Source organism: Drosophila albomicans, chromosome 4 (genome assembly GCF_009650485.2).
Source record: "Drosophila albomicans strain 15112-1751.03 chromosome 4, ASM965048v2, whole genome shotgun sequence".
In the NCBI taxonomy this organism is placed as follows: Eukaryota; Metazoa; Arthropoda; class Insecta; order Diptera; family Drosophilidae; genus Drosophila; species Drosophila albomicans.
The window spans coordinates 1,519,104-1,538,581 of record NC_047630.2 but is presented as its reverse complement, the minus strand read 5'-3'; the positions used below and the strand labels follow the sequence as shown (position 1 = coordinate 1,538,581).

The window sequence follows — 19,478 nt, the reverse complement described above, 5'->3', positions numbered from 1 at the left end:
CATTCAAGCGGTCCAGTACAGGTCCGAATTGAGCGTTTGGCCATAGGGGAGCAGCTCATAGTTGATGATTCCCTGCTAATCCCACCAATCACACAGAAGAACCTTCCTGGCCGTCAATCCAGGCTTGGCCACCGTCTGGGCAGCTTCACCGCTTTTCGACCACAACCGTTTGCGCTTCACGTTGTCTTTAGTGATCCACTTTTCATCACCAGTCACCTTCCGCTTCAAAAACGGGTCGATTTTGTTGCGATTCAGAAGCGATTCGCATGCATCCATACGGTCAAAAATGTTTTTTTGCGTCAAGTCGTGTGGCACCCACACATCGAGCTTTTTTTTTTATCCAAGCTTCTTCAAATGGTTTAAAACGGTTTGATGACTCATGTCTAGCTCTTGGCCGATGCTACGGCGCTACAATGTCGATCTTTTTCGATCAATCAATTTTCGACGACAGGCCTTCCGGACCGTGGCGCATCTTCGACCACCTCCGCACCAGAACGAAAATGTTGAAACCATCGTTGTACGGTGGAAATGGAAACTGTATCGAATCCATAAACTGCACAAATTTTATTGGCAGCATGAGTTGCATTTTTGCCTTTATCGTAGTAGTACTGTAAAATACGCCGTATTTTCTCTTTATTTTGCTCCATGTTTGTGACGCTATAACTCACGAACGACTCAAACAAAAGGTATAGCATGAACCGATGCGACGAATAGAACTAGAACTACGCGCTTGCAAAGACACCTATCGGAAATACCGCAAGACTTTTTTGCCAACCTTATATAACATACCCCTTTTGTATATTAATTAAATATATTTTAGCGAAAATATCATTAATTATGATGTAAATATGTAATTGCGTCGTAATATAAAAAAGATACAAAATCAGCTACAATTGCAAAAAAACATCTTTATTATAAAAAAGTTGTACTATTGCTATGACGGTATTGGTATAAGGGTTTAGCGGTTAGTGTATGACTTTCCGATTGTTTGTTAAATAAATAAATTAAAAATAAAAAAATATTGATTCTGTCCGAGACTGAACTAGCGTTTAATTATCTTTACGCTTGTGCATGAATACCACTGACACAGTACACACCAAAGACTAAGTTAGGCCTTTTGCTATGAAAATAGAAATTAAATAAAATAAATTACTTAGACACAACTTGTTGTTAGTATCATACTTAAATTAAAAGATTATGAAAATATTTATATTGACTAAAAAACTTTATGAATACTACAGATGCACATACCATACAAAAGCACATGTTCCTATAAGAGCTAATTAATGATTGTATACGATCACGGTTTCTCAGAACAGTGAAATATTGTTTTTATTTCATTATGACTTAAGTGATTTCATTAGGTTTCTGTAATGCTAAATTAACAATTACATTTATATTATCTATCAATCCAATAGAATCCCTTAATCCCTTGACATTTCCATTCCAATTTTCTATATTTAATATATAGAAATATACTTAAATCATTAAATTCGAACTAATAGAGATTGATTTTGAGAATTTATTTTAGTTATTTAAGTTTATATTTTTATTGCAAATATATTTGTTTATAGATTTTATTTAGGAGACAATAAACACAGTTATTTTTGTAAATAATAATATATTAGATTTTCCCATCATTTGCCATAAATACAAAATTCTGTTTTTTTGTTTTTTTTTTTTTTTTTTTAAATTATAAATGGAGTTTTAAATATTGATTTTGAGAATTAACTATCATTAGCTGCGGCATTATGTTATTTGCAAATACTTTTAGAAATATTACTTTAAATATATCAACTACAGCAATTATTTATAAAAGAATTCGTAGGCAATCATCAATTTTGTTTGGCTTTTAACAAACCTGTTGTTTTATGTTCTTAACAATTGTTCTTTGCTCAGCCCGCCGAATTGAAATAATTTGTTGTAATTAAGCTGAATTTTACAATTATAAATATATCTCATATGTGGGCTTGATATTATTAAGAAAACATTTTATTAACTAGAAAATTTGTATCTTTTTTGTATTCTGTTTTTATTTTTGTTCATTTGTATTTGTAATTTGTATTTAGGTTTTGTTCATTTTTAGTTTGTTTTTATTAAAAATGTATTCCCGACAGCTTAACAGTGTTGAGCGTTAAGCGTTAAGAATATCCTTTTCCAATTTAAAATGTATGCCTGCCTTTGTTTTGCATAAGTGGTATTAAGAATTTTATATTAACACGTAACATTACCTGAAACTAAAAGATTGTGACATTCCAGAGTATTTATATACACATTTTAATACGTATTTATGTATGTTCATAATTATTGTATAGTAAATGACCTTAAGTATCCTATGCATATTATTTGATTTGAGTAACATTATTGAGGATACAGCATATACTATAAATAAATTCATAAAATTGAAATATACATACAACACTTCAATTCACATACATATACATATACATACCGACCGAATTTAAGAAGTTGTGCAGTAAATTAAATTCATTTTGTGGCATAAACAAATAAAACATCTGTTTTTTAATTTCACGCATTTTGCTGTTGTAAATTCGTGTGATATTTCTATAACTTTGTATTTATTATTTGGTGCACAAATAACATGACTTTGGGTTTTTCAACTTGTATTCACACTCCACACATATTATAAAATACATAATTAGATATACACAGTAATTAAATAAACTTAGACTACGCATCTACAAAAATAAAAGCAAACAAACAAATTAAAAAAATTACAAGAGTGAGTGAAGTGTTATAATTCATCAAATGATGTTTGTTTTTTTTTTGTATTTCCGCTATTCTAGTTTACTTTTCTTTAATTTGTAATAAACGATGATGATAATAATTAATTTTGTAATAATTGTAATTATAATAAAATTTTTAATTTAACTATTATTCGATTTTTTTTTGTTGCGCACAATATTTTTTTTTTATAATTTATTTGTATATTTATATCCACATCGATGACATAGAATGGGAGTGGGATTACAAAATAATCTGTTGTGTTATTTGGGCAACTTTTTCCTTATTGAAGATAACTAATTTGTATGTTTTTTCTTGAATATGTTTTCATACCAATAAATTGTTAATATAAATATTTATAGATTGTTTTGTTATTAAATAGCTATAGGTCTCATTATCATTATCATGTTTTGTTTTGTTTTATTTTTCATTTTTGCTTCTTCATATAGTAATTTAGTTGCAAAGTTAAATCTGAAAATGCGTTTGCGTTTGTTTTAATTACGCTTAAATAACTAAGGTTGGTGCCGCCAGTTAATGTCAGCAAAATGTCATTCATAATATGTAGAATCATTAATGAATGTATTATTGTGTGTGTCTGTGTGTTGTTTCCTTGTTTTAACTCGTTTGATTATCCTATATGCACTTTATAGAATTTAAATCGTAAATGGATATAACATGTAAGTATTTGTTTATATTATGATGAAATTCTTAAGTTTGAAATATACATATTAGTACTTACAAATTCATATGTATGTATATATATGTGTGTATATATATAAGAACGTGAACACACACACATACATATAGCAGCATTTAACTTTAGTTTCACAACGTACTAATGTAAATTTGTTAGGTTATGTTATGTTTGCAGGCAAAGTTGGAACTATAGAGATCGATTTTTTTTTTAAAAGAAAGTTTTTGTTACTGCTATTTATTAACTATAAATACATGAATGATTGGCTGTGTGAGTAACTTTGTGTTTGTTTGTGAGTGCGACGTCAAAAACTGTATTAGGGCTTTGCATAAAGTGCTAGATTAGTAGTGATTAGCCATTTGAAGATCATTGTCAAATGTTTCTTGGACATTTCTTTAATTATAAATTTGTATGTATATTTTATTATTTTTTTCCGTCTTATGCATGCAGAAAATGGAACGCACGTTTATTTGGAAGGTCACGCGGACCGGGGAAAAATAATATATAGTATTATATTGACTTACAATGTTCGCCCCTCCAATATATGTATTTATTTTTATATTTTGTGTTATTAGGGACTAACTCCAAAACGCTGATAGCTGTGCACTACGACGATCCTTTGTCAGTACAATTTTTAAGTAGTGTAGAGTTCCTAACATCATCATTGTGTCGAATGAATTTCAACGTATAATCCATTTAGGCCACGAATCTATTTCTGTGGTAAAAAATCGAAAGTCGTTGCCCCACTAATCTTCCCTGAGGCACTTCGATGAAAGTGGACATTTTGCCATTTGTTATCTCGTCGATGCCAAACGCGTGTCTCTTCCGACTGATGAGTGTGTGCATGTCCTTGCCTTTAAGCAAGTCGGAAAAAAATATATCAATTAATATTAAAATAAACAAGTAAGAATAATATGAGATGTCCGCTACCAATTTTGAATAAAAGCAAAACAGTGCGGTATTATTCTTAAAATATACCAAATGGATATACCGCAAAAGTACTAAAAATATACCAATTGATATATTCGTATATTTATACATATATGTAGTACTATCAGTAACCATATAATACATAGATACACCAACAGCATTATTGCTAAATATAGTTAAATAGTGGTTGCAAAAATAATTACGGCTTCATTTTAATATTCAAATGTTGTAAAAAATTGTAAATCATCAAAAATCAATGCGCAATTAGTTATTACTTCTGTCAGTAAGCTAGGAAAGGATTTAAAAAAATCAAAATGTGCTTGTTTTCCCGATCGCGAATCAAACTCGCACAGCACAATATGTATGTTGAGATTGCAAACTATCAGCAGAGCCAACGCAGTCCATTTAACTGCAAACATCTAAGACACGAACAATTGTTGTCGTCTTCTTCTTCGAGACTTTCGTCGCAGCAAACCAAAATTGAAATGCGCTAGCTGCTTGTCTGCGAAACTTCATATACATATGCACATACCGATATAGGCGCGCATGTGAATACGTAGACGCATACATGCAAACAAATGCACAGTGTAACGAAATAAGCTCGTGCTCATCGTTCATCGTTCCACATCAACCAAGTAGACGTTTTTGCCCATAGAAAAGTATTTCTTAAATACAATCTATAGTTTTTATCTGATTGCATCCAAATTCTCAGATTCTATTGTTATTATTATATGTACAAAAAATCGTGGCTCTAGCTTTAGGCTGGCTAGTTGTTCAATTTTTGTTAATTCGCGGCGGAATTGAGCGTGGCAAAAATTTCAAACAAACTTGATATGCTTGCAAACATAACAAGTGCTTTCTATGTGGACAGACGGACATGGCTATATCGTCTCGGCTGTTGACGCTGACCAAGAATATATATACCTTATAGGGTCGGAGATGCGCTCCGATGCGCTACCATAATAATGAGCACCATTTTTTTTACAGATAAAGTATTTTAGATTTTTATTACGCCCACTCACCCATAGAATATGGTTTTATTGAAATGGGTAGCGGAAATCTCGCGGACTTGGGTGGCTGAATTTGAGTACACTTGTTGATATAAAACTATAGTAAATATTAAATTGGTACAGTCCATGAACATTATTCTAGCTAATTTCGTAAACTCGAGTTAAACAATTAGTTAACATAGTTTTGAACGAATAATTACAAAATCCTTCTAAGAATTTTAAGACTTTAAAAATCCCTCTAAGAATTTTAAGACTTTTTAAATATTTTTTTTAGCTTTTTTAAATATTTTTTTTTTAACGAAGATACATTTGGGCCAGATTTGGTCGTATAAACTATGCATGCATAGTTTTATATTTCAGACAATAAAAACTTATAAACATAACATAATAATTATATAATGTAATAACTCACTTGTCAATATATTGAGTAAGCCTTACATAGGCAATGCAAGCCGCTTCCTCTCCTAGCAAATGTACATGGGGATTTAGTATTGTAGTGTTTATTGCCTTGCAATTTTTACCAAGAACTGTTAAAAAAAAAAAAAACGACGTCAAATGGAATTTTGCTGTTGTCGCATTGTTTCAGTGTTATTTACCATTTTCAAAATAAAATTTGTGGAAATCAATTCCTTCGACTAAATTGCCTAATGCCTCTGGTTCGAAAGCCGTTAGATGTGGATCACATATTTTACTATATATATTATAAAATATAAGTAATATTGTTAATATGGGTTATTTAAAATAAGGGGGAAAAAATGGAAACATACGTATATCCATCGAAGTCACCGCTGTTGATTGCCTCAATCAATTGTTCTGTGATTTTGATAATTTCCTGTCGTCTGGCTGCTTTGAATCAAGTAATGGTTAATGATTAATCATAATTATTGAAGTATTTGGGATGTAAAAAAAATATTGTACAGAGATTACAACCATAGATGAATTTATGGTTTACGATAGAGTAAAATGAGAATTTGAATACATTTGAACGATCCAAAGATCCAACGCACCAATGAAACAGCGCAACAGAACCGCAATCAATAAATTAAAAACCAACACTAACAATTTTGTTAAATTATTCGTAAGCCGTATATAAAATATATTTGCAGTATATATTGTGGTCTATTCAATGACACAAACTAGACTAACTTACAGCTTGGAGTAACACTAAAATTACATTTTGAAAATAAAAATAGCGAATTATATTGTATTTTCAATCTATGTGATCAGTTATAATTTTTTCCCCAAAAAAGAAATTTAATTCTTATTAAACGAACGACAATTTTTCTTTAACGCTCTTTTTGGCTTATGTTTATGAAATAAATTATGGTTTATGTAGATTATGTTTCAAATTAACTTCATTAATTTACTGAAGTACTTGTATGAAAAAAACAGTCATTTTATGTTAGAGTAAGAAACGATAATTACACATTGGTTGATAGCTCAATCTCTTATAGTCTCTGAGATCTAGGTGTATATACGGACAGACGGACATGGCTAGATCGTTCCGGCTATTGATGGTGATCAAGAATATATATATTCCTGCCGGCACAAAGTTATAATACCCTTCTACCATATGGGTAGCGGGTATAAAAATATCCCAAATATTCTGCGTGCAAACATAACAAATGCTGTCGAAGAAAATCTTGTGTTTATATAGTTTTTCATACCGGCAGATGGACAGACGGTCTAGATAGACATGTTTATATCGTCTCGGTTGTTGACGCTGATCAAGAATCTATATATTTTATGGAGTCGGAGATTACTTTTTTGGTTAGGCAATATTTGGTATATCTCTCAGCCAAAGTAACCTGATTACTATAGGCGTTATTTGCCAATCAAAATTATTTATTAAAAACTTCGACAATTTTTATCTGATCTGATTGAAAATTTGAAACTTGATTACAAACATTACAAGTCCTGTTGAAAAAAGTATAGCTCTATTTTTTATAGTGTAGTTATATAGACGGACAGACAGAGATGCCTATATTGTCTCGACTGTTGACTATGATTAAGATCGGACTCGCCGCCCTCTGGTTGGTACATATATAGTCATAATACCCTTGTTGTTGGTAGCAAGTTAAATATAACCGCCGGCGATGACGTAGAGATCAGCAAGAACCCTCAAATTTTTCGGAGTAATTTTTTTTAATATTTTGTATAGCTTTGTTTATATGAAGTTTTTCCATTTTGGCATCAATTCGCAAAACTCCAGATACATATTTAAATTAAAGAAAATTCTAAGGTTTACTGTTTGTCTACGGTAAGGTCTTACTGTTGGAGAAGAATTGACAGTTTTCCCCCACATGGTTGAAGATTGTAGAGATTGAACCCTGAAGGACTTTACTAACAATTTAAAGCTCTTGCCTATCTAGAGAGAGAATGAAAAATCCTGATTTATGAGTTATTTGAAATGACAACCTACTATTTAATATCTGTAATACGACGCCGCGCCAATACTAATATAGAATCTCTAATTACTTTCTTCGCATCCTTAAGAAGTGCAAATAAAATATGAACTTCCTACCAGAAGCTAAGAGCTCATTTAAGAAACGTGGATTCATGGTAATCATTTCTTAAATAACTTCGATGATTCCCATTATTGGTTTACCGCAATACTACATTTCTTGACCGTTAAAAAGTGGCCTATATTGATATTAGTGGCAACCAAAAATGTATATATGTAATAGCCAAAAGGTGACACTTCCGAAATCATTACGAATGTTTATTCTGAAATAAATCAAGTCATGTGGGTCTAATGGATAATCCAGATTGAAGATCTAACATGGAATATCTATTTATCTATAGGTGCTAGGTTGAACAGTTACAACTTAATCATCTAAGCTGCTGATGATGATTCCGAAAAGATGTACTTCATGAGTGGTATATGTCTACTTCTGCTCTACATTCGATACATTGTTAATGGGTTACTAAATTTGTACATATGTATTAAGATTAAGATTATCAGTGTATATTTATGGGGTAGAAAATACCTTATTCTACTTATGAGTAGCGGGTTTACAAACTTCATGCATTTTCATATAACATTAGTTCTTTATACATTAAGATTATATACAAGACAATCTATACAATTCAAGTGTTCGTTGCTCGTAAATAATAATGCACAAAAAAAGACAACAGTAAACAAATAAATTGAAGGTTATTATTGTTAATAAGCATGCGAGTGACCGATTAAATGATTGATAGAAGACTAGAAAAGAATTTTTGATATTATATCATTAAAATGGCTGTACATACATACCTGAAGAGCACTGTGAGTTTCCTGAGATTTGCTGGCAAGCTTTTGCAGGACACACAATCCTTATTTCTAAAACCACACATACATACATATATATATATATTATATATATATATATATATAATATATATATAGTTATTTATATACATATATTATGTACACATAATTTGGGGAAAAATGTACATGACAATGAAAATAAAATGAATGAAGTGATTTTGTGTTCGTTAATGCTGTAAAGTAATTGCAATTCAATTTGAAAGTTTAAAGGGAGTTAATGTAACCATTAAATTTACCTAATTATTCAACATAAATTGAGTCACTGGTACACTAAACTAAAATTATGCGCATGTATGTTCAACCAAAAGTGTTATACATTATAAGGTTTTTTCCCTTTCAGAGAAAAATATTCCATTCTCAGGGATACAATAAAAATACAACGGAATATAACAAATTTTATTCCCAACTCAGTTTAATATATATGAAGCGCGCATCTAGCTAAATAAGTAATTTAAAAGTACGACAAATATAATGTTGAAGTATTCGCAAAAAAGCTACAAAAGCTTGAGTATATTAGCTTTGCGGCAGGTCACAAAATACATACAATTACTTGTAACTGCATTTAATCGTTCCCTTTACTGGATGAGCATTTAGCAAAAATTTAATATGCGATCTGTAATAGATCAAAGAGTCAGAGACTAAGAGAGAGAAAGAGAAGGAATTATTGTGTGCCTCGCTCGTAATTGGCACTTTCCGTATTATATATTGGTATATTCGCCTTATATAATACGTAAGATCATTAAACGGCGGCAAAATATAATTTTTAATATGGCCTTGTACTGGATTTCAAAAACAATAAAACTAAATATATTCAACCGTGGTCTCGAATATACAGAATTTGATCCTGACCTATTACTACATTCTCTTTCTCTTTCTGCTCTGCATTGTGCAAATTTTGTTGATAAAAATTTGTTTTATAGTGCATTCTAAATTGTAATACTTATGAGTTTTTTAAGGAAAAAAAAACTATAACAAAATCTAGCGTCATATATCTTTTTTTTTAAGATAAAAATGGCTTTTTATAATTGAAAAATAGTAACATTACCTATAACTTGGCAAAGCGACGAGAAGAATAAATTAATTTGTCGGTAAAACGGTTGAAGTGCTAAATAACTAAAATAAATAGTTAGAAGCTGTCAATTTTTTGATTCAACAAATGACGGTTCCATTTTATTCCAATGAAATCAGCTCCATAACTGAAATTCAAATCGAATCCATAATAACGACTATTCTATCTCAGCCAAGAGAATAATAAAATACGTACATATATTGACTCTCTTAAAAACCTAATATAATATCAATCAATAAATACTGATTAATCGATAACTATTCATTCTATTTCAAGGGCTTTCAAATAATAAATCAGATGAAATCAATCATAGAATTGGATAATGTGTTTGGTGACTTGAACCAAAAAAAAAAAAAAAAAACAAAAAAATAAAAAACGAATTATAAATGTTAGATGAACATTACCTTCTGGATCTTTTGATATGACTGTAGTACTGCGATCAACAATTCCTTTTTTATCTTCTAAAAAAATACAAATAAATTTCATAATTGATAATGCGATAGTGTTGTGACTTGAATTATAATTCTGTGGGAAAATAGCTATATTTCTGAATACGAAATCATCGTCATCCTACGCAACGAGATTAGTTTGTTGTTAAATCTCGATTTTCTTTAAAATGCTTAAAAAAGTGCAACAACATAAATAATAGCATTGTGCTTAAATATTAATTATAAAAATGAAAAGAATATTATGTACGCAAAATTAAAACAAAACCATCCATTTTTTTTTTTAAATTATTATCGTTAATAATGAATAATAGTTTAATATTCACGAACTGTACTCGTACATGATCAATTCTGAATACGTTTAGATTAGGTCCATTAATCACTTTCACATACATGTGCATTGATTTATAATTACGGAGAACAGTCGAGTAGAAAATGTTTGTCTATATGGTATCTTTAAACAATTTAAACGTAAATAAATGTACAAATATGATAGTATCTCAATATTCAATATAAGCCTCATATTCAAAAAGGTAGAAAGCAAATTAAAATTACATTTTGTAAACCCAAAAAAATAATAATTTGTCTTCATAACAATACATAACATTATATTAACCTAATGATGTTCCTATGTACATATGCTAACCCAAACCAAAAATGAACAAGTAAGAAAGCTACAGTCGAGTGTACTCGACTGTGAGATACCCGCCACCCATTTTGAATAAAAAAAAAAAAAAAAATTCTGTATTTTTCTCAAAATATACCGAATATACTACAAAATACTACAAATATACCAAATGGTATAATTGGTATATCGATATAGTACCGCATTCAAAATATACCATAGACGGCATAATATACCAGATTGTCAGCCAAAGCAACTAAGACCCCTAGTAAGTAGGCGTTATTACCCATACAAAAGTATTTCTTTAATAGCTTCGACAATTTTTATCTGATGGCAGCCAAATTTTCGGACATGACTAGATCGTCTCGGCTGTTGACGCTGATCAAGAGTATATATACTTTATAGGGTCGGAGATGCCTTGTTCTACCAGTTACATACATTTCCTGCCGGCACAAAGTTATAATACCCTTCTAAAATAAATAAATAAATATTTTTAACCCCTCAATAATATCGAATCATTTACGTTTCTTATTAATGAGCATAAATTATTTACATATTTCGTAGTCATATAGTTTTTAGCAATCATCTACATAGATTGTATTATTCGAATTTTTGGAATTGATCAAATTTCAATAGCATAATCTGTTTAAAATAAAATGTTTATGGAAAACCTATTTGAAGCGTTAATTAACATAATTTGAAACAAAAAAAAAAACAGGCAACAAAATAAAATACGACAACTATTAACGACATTGAAGAACAAAATAAAATACATGCGAAAAAGATAGAAAAAAAATTGTATGACTAATTTGTACATAATTTTTGTATATAATATCCTCTTAAAAGTATTGACTTTGTGGAATATCAAATCTTATTTTGATCGTTTAATCAATCATTAATTGACTCGCAATATATACGGGTAATCAGCTGTACAATTGCTGCTTTCAAAATTTTAAATAAAAACAGATTCTGCAGTTTTTTGTCAGTACAAAGGCAATAAAATAAAACTATATCGACTCTTTTAAAATTGTTATAAAATAGTACGCCTTACCTTTAACGTCGTCGTCTTCAAGAGTTGTGCTAGATGAATCAGTTGATTCCTTCACTTGTGATCCATCCCCTTTCTTGGTTATCATGCTTCTACCTTTATGTGAAATAAATTTTTTGATGAAAAACAGAAAATAATGTTTTATATATGAAGGCATGAACATACTTGAAAAATTCCTAGTGGCCAACATTGTTGTTAGTATAGCGCCCTTAAGTTTACGACGCGCGTTGAATTTTTTGAGACAATCAACTGTTTCTTGGCGATGGACTACTGAAGCCACGCGTTCCCTTTGCTATTAATTTAAATAAATTTAATTGTATATAAAATCTAAATAAATTGAAGTTTAATATCGAATACATACACATATCCACGGATGTTTCAAGGCTTCAGCTGCAGTAATTCTCTTATTTGGATTAACAGTAAGCATTTGATTGATTAAATTTTTAGCTTCTGGTGTTACAGTATCCCACTCTGGTGATGGATACTATAAATTATCAATTAGAGAAAAGGAGAACTCAACTTTACTAATGAATGAGTTAAATAAAAATCAAAACGCAATTTATTCATAATGTACATATACCTTTAAGCGATATATTTTTAAATTTGGACACTTGGGGAAAAAATTAATTTGTCGCAATTACAATTTCGCATTTTTAAACTGGCGTTACGTTTCGTTCTTTATAAGTAATTTAGCTGAAAAATTCCGTCCGTATAAACGGTTTGCCGCTAAAAGCGGAGACGTACTAAGCGGAGGCCCTTTCATATAAGTTTGTATGGGGACCAACCAAGCCATTGACTTTTCGTCGCAATAACCGGACGGACACTATAAGTGGAGTCGTTATAACCGGATTCTACTGTAATTACTAAATGTTTACTTTTTTCGTGTCTTTGGCATTACGGTATGAAAATTCCAAGAAAAACAGTGGATAAGTAACATAAACCATAAATCACCTTTTGAATTAAATAAATTATTATATGGGTATATCAAAAAAAGGTAAATTAATTTTAATTTTATTTGAGTTAAATGCCGAAGTTTTGTGAATTATGTCAAAAACATACATTCACCAAAATGTTTTTTTGGTGTTTAATGCATTTTATAAGAACTATTTGCTATACATAAAGATTGAATAAAAAACACATCATCGCGAACGTGAGGAAAATAAGAGTTCATATTGCACTTCATCTTGAACAATGTAAAAATCAGCGAAATGTCCCTAGTAATTTCTATTTTCTTTTAAATCATAATAAAATAATATAGTGATGTAAAGTGAAAGGATTGAGAGAAGAGGATATAGAGCACAAAGTAAAGAGATTATAAAACAATGAATTTGTACCAAGGCTTAATTAAATTGGTAAATTTAACGTAGAAAAGACTAAATCTAACGAGAAACGCTGCCCGTACACCAACCATTTTTTAAAATATTTGGTATATTTGTTATATCGATATAGTACCAGATTCAAAATATACCATAGACGGCACAATATACCAGATTGTCAGCCAAAGCAACTAAGACCCCTAGTAAGTAGGCGTTTTTGCCCATGCAAAAGTATTTCTTTAATAATTTCCACAATTTTTATCTGATCGCAATAAAATTTTCAGGAATCACTACTATACTTATTATTGTATGTGCCGAAATTCACAACTCTAATTACGCTTGTTATTCGATTTTTATTGATTTGCGGGGCGGAAGTGGGCGTGGCAAAAATTTGCAACAAACTTGAAAAAAATTATAGCTCTATCTCTTATAGTCTCTGAGATCCAGTGTTTCATACGGATGGACGGACAGACGGGCATGGCTAGATCGTTTCGGCTGTTGATGCTGATCAAGAATATATGTAATTTATAGGGTCGGAGATGCCTCCTTCTACCTTTACATTCCTTTCCTGTCGGCACAAAGTTATAATACCCATCTACCCTATGGGTAGCGGGTATAATAATATATCTCTATATGGGTAATTCTCCACCGGATGTCGCGTGCAACCGTCTTTACAGTGAAAAAAAACCATAAACTAAGCTATTTTAAAAATAAAAAAAGTTATTCTTATAGCTCTAGATTACAACTTTAATTAGAGCTAAGAATAGTTTTGGATTTTTTTTTTTACTTTCTGATAATTGCAGAAATTAACAAATTCGCACGCAAACCAAAAAATGAACGAATTTATATATTTTATCGTAAAACATAACAAGTTCCTAAAATCAATCTTAGCTCTAAATATAGTGCTAATCCAAAGCTTTAAGAATAACCTTCACTTATTTTTAAAATTGTTTGAGTTTATGTTTTTTCACTGAAAAGGTCACACGTGACAGATTCAAATTCAGTCAGAGAATTACCCATATACAAACAAATAAAGACTAAATTAAATTTATTGTTTTGGTAGTGGTGTATCATTTTTTTTGAGTACCCATATATATTAATATTTATATCAATTAAATAAATAAATAAAAGCATTTTACATATTATTTTAAATATTTTCTATTCACAGAAATAATAAGGAGTCCTTGTCCGGCATAAGGGCCAATTTTTCAATGTCCCCATATAATATATATGGCTATTGTCTAAATAAATTATTTGGTCAATAAAGTTCTCTATAACGAAATTAAATTTTTCAATGTACCTATAAAGATATGTAGAACTTTTCATTGCGAATGACAAAAAACGGAGAAAATGTTGCAGTATTTTATAAAAAAAAAAAACAGCTAATTGTTGGTGAAATGTGCAGCATATGTCGGAAAAGTCGCCCCATATATGTAGCATAGCGCTATTGCGACATTGAAGAAACCAAAATGTCCTTATAAATCACTTTGTACAAACAAAAAGACTTATTGAGACACTGAAAAATCGGTGCTAAACTAAATATACTTCTTACATCATAGGCTCCAGCCTTAATTTGTGAGTACAATCGATGTTGATCCTCATCCCAGAATGGTGGATAGCCCACAAGCAAAATGTAAAGAATGACTCCTATATAAATATATAAGTTTTATATGTCAGTGGCTAATATTTAATTTATTTAGTATATAATATGAGTTTGCTTACCACATGCCCATATATCTACCGATTTGCCGTAAGGCTCCTTTTTCAAAACTTCAGGTGATAGATAACCCGGAGTACCCGCAAATCCAAACCATGCCTGATGATCGCCTTGTACTTCAATGGCTAGACCAAAGTCAGCGAGTTTCACAGCTGCACCCTTTGCCTTACTAGCTAATAGTAAATTCTCTGGCTTGAGATCTCGATGCACCACACCATTCTGGTGGCAGTGATTAACCGATTCCAATATTTGTTGAATACAATGTGATGCATCAGCCTCTGAATAAAATTCACGTGCAACAATATCTTCGAATAGCTCACCACCAGTTACACTGTAAAATGTATTTGTAATTGTCAATTTGGTTTGATTTTGGCTTGATCAGATCAGTGTAATTTTCAACTCTAAAATTTTAGCAAGTATTTTTAACATTTTAGTTTTAATTTACAAATTAAGTGTGCAGGTATTCAGGGAATTACATTCATATTGACAAATACTAATTTTAACTCAACGAGAAAAGGATGAACTATGAATCTCAGTAAACAATAGTCGAGTCATTGTTTTTTACTATTTAAAAAGTTTTATTATAAAGCCTTTCTTTCATTAGTATGTATTAGTAGTATGGCTACTTACAGATCAAAAACGAGATAATGATAGTTCTCCTCCTGTATACTGTCATGTAATCGAACTGAAAATTTTTGAAAAATCAAAATATATATATACATATATATACCAAATCGCAACTTTTGTTGTATTATATCTACCGATTCTATATATGAATAATATGCACTAAATATATATAACAAATGTCAAATGCCGCTTGTCGCATGAGAGTTATACAAATTATATGCATATTGGTTTAACATACTATGAACATACCAATGTTAGGATGGTGCAATTTACGGCATATGCGAGCCTCCCTTTCCAATTTCTGAAAATCTGTTAGCAAAATTTAAAAATTTGGCAAGCTATGTATATTGTTTAATTGCACATGTGCTTACCTCTTGCTGTAAGTTTCTTAGTATTGATAATCTTTGCAGCAAACTCAAATCCTGTCGACTTTTGGACACATCGTTTAACTATCGAAAAGGCGCCTCTGCAATAACAAGAAGTTTACGATAATTACTTCCGGTTTTTAAAGTATTTAAATTAGGTACATACTTTCCAAGTTCTTCCTTTATATCATAGTTATCGGAGAAACGCGTACAGGCTGCTGGAGCAGCCATCGCGATGGCACACTTGAGAAAATCTATTGTGTGTGTTGCTTATAAATTGCGCTTAAACGACTTGATTGTCGGTAACTTGGAATTTGTTGTTGAACTTTATTTTTTATTCTGTTCCAATTGCAAGACTCCGTTTTCTGAATATCCACATTAAATTACGACGGCTCTGTAGATGATACAAAGGCAAATGTTACATACATATGTACATGTAAATAAATCAATAATGTATTAACGATATACATACTTATGCATACAAAGATGAAACAAGTGAGGATTTTCATAAATATTATTTTTTAATTTATTTAGCTGGTTATCAACAATTAAAGGTCACACAGAACTTCCAATAATCAAAGAATTTGTTGAAAGTGATTTTACAAATGAACGTCATTTAGTATTAAATCGATTTTTCTCACTAATGGTCACACTACGTAATAGTATTTTCTGTGGGTCAAAAAATATCCACCAAATTGGACAAAGATGTGAATCTTTATTATAACATTTTTGTATTAATATACAAAAAAGAGACAAAATATTTATTTGTGTTTACATATGGATGTGTGTGGTAAACCAAAAGGCGCACGCACATATGCTGTATGTATGCTGTATGTATGTATTTATGGTATGTACATGTGTACAACATTTCGGCCTTTTCACTCGGTCAACAGATGGCCTGTTAATCTGTTAAACGCAGATGGATACAATTTTTATTATACTTTTGTATTGTATTTTGTATTAACTTAAACTTTTGTATTGCGCTCAACTTTTTTTTAGTTATTAAATGCCATATTAGTTATCCAATCTTTGCCAAGATTTGGTTTTCCTGGAAGTCAGCCAAGTATTCAAAGATACGGTACTATTCACAATTTGACATATACATGCATAGATATGTATGGGTGTATGGGATTTATCATATATAATAATAGTATATGTACATTATGATACATTAATGTATATTTGTATGGCATACACTTATTCTCAAGTATATTATATTATGCAAGTTAAGGACATATGCATATATGTATGTACATATACGTAAGGCACTAGAATCTAACTTGTTGCAAATATTCACTTATACTTATGTACATACATTCTTCTACATAAGTATGTGCATAAGCAATTTAAGGAAAGGATCTAACATTGATTCCTATAATTATGAATGCATGTACATATATGAATATGGATACATGCATGCACGGATGACATATAAACACAATTTACTCTCCGAAATTCCAATTTCGCCGCGCATGAACACGAATGTGAATATATTTCCCATCGTTATTCCATTTGTCTGTCTGTAATATGTACATGTATGTACGTATATCACAAGATAAGATGACATCAAAATATGAATTCGAGCATATGTACATATGTTACATGTACAGACATATGAATGTATATATTAATGTGAATAACTGAAATTAAACTGTCATATTATCATAAAAGTTTTTTATATTTAGAAAACGCATGCAAACGAAAAAATAACAATTGTACCAATGTGTTTTTGTATTTCTCTATACACATTGAAATGTGTTATTGAAAAACTTTCGAAATATGCTTATCGATGTCCATACATACATCAATATGTTATCAATCAAAAGTTATATATATATATATTCACATATGTATCTAACAAATTAAATAAGTTTGTTTCACTGAAAGAACTCTACGAGAGTGAGATAATTTGATTTAATTCGCCATTGCTACGTTGTAATATGCCAAAATGTATGACCATGGAAATAAAGAAATAAAGAAATGAATGAATGACACCAAACGAAACGAATCATAAATATGCTTTTTTTGGCAAGAATAGTTAAAACATTTAAGAACATGTAATTAAATTAAAATTTATGGATGTTTTGTTACTTATGTGGAATAGCTGCAGTTAATGCTCTTTAAATGTAAGAAATTTCTACAAATGTACATATTTTATAGATTGTATATGTATACATTCCTATTATATATATATTCATTCATATGCATTCATTATTTTTGGAAGGTGTGTGTGTGTATATACATATAAGCATACGTATGTATGTGCAGATATATCTGTGGTGACAATCGTATCTATGTAGCTGGGTGGATGCTATATTTATAATTAATTGTGTTTTTAATTTAGTGAAAAATATAGCAATAATACCGTTAGAAAACCATGAACAATTTTCTTAAGTATTTGTGTTGCTTTTATTTTACATCATGTGGTTGTGGTTGATACATAGTAGATAGTAAGTACAGCATTGTATTACAAAATTAAATTGATCTTATAATTTAAGAATTATATACGCAGTTCACCCATGAGTATAGGTATAAATTTCCACATATGTAATATAAATGTAAAAATATGTGTCCATGTATACATACATATCTACATAAAATTTGCGTTACACTATTGGTTGTATGTGCATGAAGAACTTATTATACGAGAGCAGACCACACGCGACAAATGTATCCGTACTATTAACTCTTGTATTGCAGAACGTCCGTTTGTTAGGAAAGCGAATTCAATACTGATAGCTTTTAATACCAAGTCAGCATCAGGAGTATTCTACTATATATGTATGTAGGTGTATATCTTCGTACATATAAATACGTACATAATTATACATTACATACATTTCTGTATCTCACAATATTCTGAGGCCATTCGTATTTTCGCTCTTCCTTAACATTGGAATAGTGAGCGGCAAATGCAGTCCCGAGAGAAAGTCTCCACCTTTCTAACGCATGCCTAAGGCAAAAGCTTTCACCCTTTTTTAAACTACATACATCACACAATGTTTTTCGGAGTAATCGATAGAACATCAAAAGCTGTAGTAGTCCCAACAGAAAGATTTTAACCCAATGTCTAACAAATTGTAATTGAAATTAATTTCAAGCAAACTTGTAGCACATTTAAATTTTTTTTTAACCTGCGTACATGTTTGCTCTGTTTTGAATTTGTATGTATATTCAATTTTAACAAGCAAACGTTTTTCTTACGGTATTTTACATGGGCAAATCTGACATTTAAAAAATTAAAAATCAGTAGTGCAATTTTCTTAGCCCGCACTTTTATTATACATTTTTGTTTTACTTCGATAAAATATCGCGTGGTTGAAAAAATATACTGAAATATGGTGTTTGAGTTTGTGTCCGATATTTTCACATAGCTCACGAATGTGGAAAGCCTATTTTTTTGTATAGCCATTGCCATTGTTAGTCAGATTTTTTACGTTTGGAACTGACTTTTTTCTTATGGGTTGTTACATGGGGCGAACATAACATTCGACCTGAACGGAAAAAAACGAAAGAACGTTGTTTTTTGGTGTAGTGGAAATAGGCTATTAGACGGGGCAAATGTGAATATAT

The 19,478-nt window shown here is 30.5% G+C and overlaps 1 protein-coding gene across 12 annotated transcripts; it reads right to left on the bottom strand.

Moving 5' to 3' along the window:
- Positions 1 to 888: 888 nt before the first annotated feature.
- LOC117573225 (calcium/calmodulin-dependent protein kinase type II alpha chain) lies at positions 889 to 18,640 on the bottom strand. 12 transcript variants are annotated; one of them, XR_007955161.1, is made up of 16 exons: positions 18,492 to 18,640; positions 16,072 to 16,299; positions 15,912 to 16,006; positions 15,790 to 15,849; positions 15,544 to 15,598; positions 14,919 to 15,244; positions 14,749 to 14,843; positions 12,242 to 12,364; positions 11,884 to 12,172; positions 10,166 to 10,222; positions 8,639 to 8,704; positions 6,147 to 6,225; positions 5,976 to 6,070; positions 5,792 to 5,906; positions 3,964 to 4,293; positions 889 to 1,120 (listed from the first exon to the last, which is right to left on the bottom strand). XR_007955161.1 is itself a non-coding variant. In XM_034256264.2 (16 exons), exons 2-16 carry the CDS (start codon positions 16,134 to 16,136, stop codon positions 4,149 to 4,151), a joined length of 1,596 nt encoding a protein of 531 aa, XP_034112155.1. In that variant the 5' UTR covers positions 16,137 to 16,299; positions 18,492 to 18,638; the 3' UTR covers positions 3,854 to 4,148. The 12 variants fall into 12 exon arrangements, 10 of the variants coding, with proteins under 10 accessions (XP_034112155.1, XP_034112157.1, XP_051862203.1 ...); XR_007955160.1 differs by lacking the exon at positions 889 to 1,120 and adding an exon at positions 3,146 to 3,387; XM_034256264.2 differs by lacking the exon at positions 889 to 1,120 and having other exon boundaries at positions 3,854 to 4,293; positions 11,884 to 11,976; positions 12,046 to 12,172; positions 18,492 to 18,638.
- Between the last annotated feature and the right edge of the window lie 838 nt (positions 18,641 to 19,478).

Coding starts and splice junctions, on each gene's coding strand:
- LOC117573225 (XM_052006243.1), bottom strand. CDS start 16,136: ATGGCTGCTCCAGCAGCCTGTACGCGTTTCTCCGATAACTATGATATA. Junction 12,365..14,748: donor TTAAGGCTGGAGCCTATGAT/GTAAGAAGTATA, acceptor GATAATTTATAG/TATCCATCACCAGAGTGGGA. Junction 8,705..10,165: donor CATATCAAAAGATCCAGAAG/GTAATGTTCATC, acceptor GTGTGGTTTTAG/AAATAAGGATTGTGTGTCCT.